A 2,000-nucleotide genomic window follows, 5' to 3' on the forward strand; every position below is an offset into this window, starting at 1 on the left:
CTCTTCAAAAAAGCAAAATTGAACCCATCAGGTCCTGGGCTTTTGTCACCGTCACTCTCCCTAATTAAACAACACACCTCCTCCTCAGTAAAGTCACCAACCAACCTTGCATTTTGTTCATTAGACAACACCGGGAAACCAACAAGTGACAATCGAGGTCTAAGCCAACTTCTTGCTTTGAAGTGCTCCTCAAAATATGACCTCACTACTTCTTTAATCTCATAGACCTCCTCTACCATATGCTCACCCATCTTCAAAGCTATAATTTGGTTACGTCGCTATCTTCCCCTGATACAAGCATGAAAGTATTTGGAATTTAAATCACCATATTTCCCCCGACGAATTCGCGCCTTTTGAGCTAGCAAGGTTAGTTTGTTCCTCCGAGCACACCAAATCCCATCTACTAACTTCTTTTGCCTATTCCTTTCTAATTCTACAAGAACGTATTCCTCATTCTTGGCATCCAGCTCCTTTAATTCATTAGTCAAGCTTTTTATCGTGGTATCCACATTACTAAACACCTCAATATTCCATTTCTTTAGATCATTTTTAACATTCAAGAGCTTTACTCGTATTCTTTGGGCAGCCCACGGACCTTGGACCTGTTTCTCCCATGCAGCCCTCACCACACCCTCAATACCACAATGGGAAAGCCAACAATTATTAAAGCGAAACGGTTTAGGACCCCAATTTAGCACCTTATGATTCAAAATCAATGGACAATGATCAGATACATCATGCGGAATCACCTCCACAAATCCTGCACCCCAGTGAGCACTCCAGCTTTCTGAGACCAACACCCTATCCAACCTGCTCATCATAGAACCATCACTCCTAAACCAAGTAAATCGCTTCCCAACCAGTGGTACATCAATCAACTCCATATCTCTTATAAACGAATTAAATTCCTCCATATCCCGTGCACCGTAGTTACCAATCCCCCCTTTTCTCTCATTCAGTCTTCTCACCGTGTTGAAATCCCCCACTATACACCATAAACAACTCCCAAAACCACGCTTAGACATAATTATGTCTTCCCACAACCACCGCTTATCCGCTAGCTGACAAGGAGAATATACATTGACCACCACACATCTATACGCATCCACACCCCATTGCAAGCAAACACCATGAAAACCAGTACCAGAAAACGTGAACACCAATTTACCTCGATTAAAGTTCCAAATTGAAAGCAGACCTCCACTCCTGCCTTGAGAAGGAGAAGCAAACCACTCGAACTCTGTAGATCCCCATAATTGCGCACAAAGGGTACTATCGCACATCTCCAATTCAGACTCCTGTATGACAATAAAATCTAGCGCCTCTAATCGAATAAGCTCCAATATACGACGCCTTTTCACATCACCCCCTAATCCACGACAATTGAATGTACCAACTTTCATTGCATATCTAAGGATCCCCTAATACCAACCGCCACCATACGATCCCTCTGCTCCATGGACATAAGCTTCTGTCGCACCTCGTCTTCATTTCCACGCACCTCCATTCCAAGACTCTTGCAAATAGAGAGAATACGATCGGCCATGGCTTCGTCACAACACCGTTCTACATTCGCAGCTGAATTGACACCGTTAATATCATTTGACTGGACCATCATAGATTTCCCACCACCTACACCAGTCACTGCAGCCAAAGAACCTTCCGTCAATGATACTGAATCGTGAGGTGCTCCTTGGATCTGCATTTTATTTCTGGCTATTTTTAGTGCATTTCTCACATTATTTCTTATAGTAGGCTTATCACATTTGGCTTGAAGGGAGTCTCTGTTAAGCCCAAGAAGGCCATTCTAGGATTCAGACTCCAATTCCTTATCTAGCGATGCAAACCCATCCAGACTTATGTCCTCCATTTTTTTATTAACACCACCAGAAGTCACCACATTTGTAACCTCCACTTCCACCTTTGTTCGCACCCTTCCCTCATCACACTCCACACCACCCCCTCTACTAAACACACCTTCCTTTTCACCAATCACCTTG

General features: G+C 43.5%; 1 protein-coding gene across 1 annotated transcript; it reads right to left on the reverse strand.

Moving 5' to 3' along the window:
- Positions 1 to 278: 278 nt before the first annotated feature.
- LOC109813582 (uncharacterized) lies at positions 279 to 1,403 on the reverse strand. The gene has a single exon (XM_020377787.2). The coding sequence runs from the start codon at positions 1,401 to 1,403 to the stop codon at positions 279 to 281; it is 1,125 nt and encodes a 374-aa protein (XP_020233376.2).
- Positions 1,404 to 2,000: the final 597 nt, after the last annotated feature.

Source organism: Cajanus cajan, chromosome 10, assembly GCF_000230855.2.
Source record: "Cajanus cajan strain Asha chromosome 10, NIPB_CcT2T_4, whole genome shotgun sequence".
Taxonomy (NCBI): domain Eukaryota; kingdom Viridiplantae; phylum Streptophyta; class Magnoliopsida; order Fabales; family Fabaceae; genus Cajanus; species Cajanus cajan.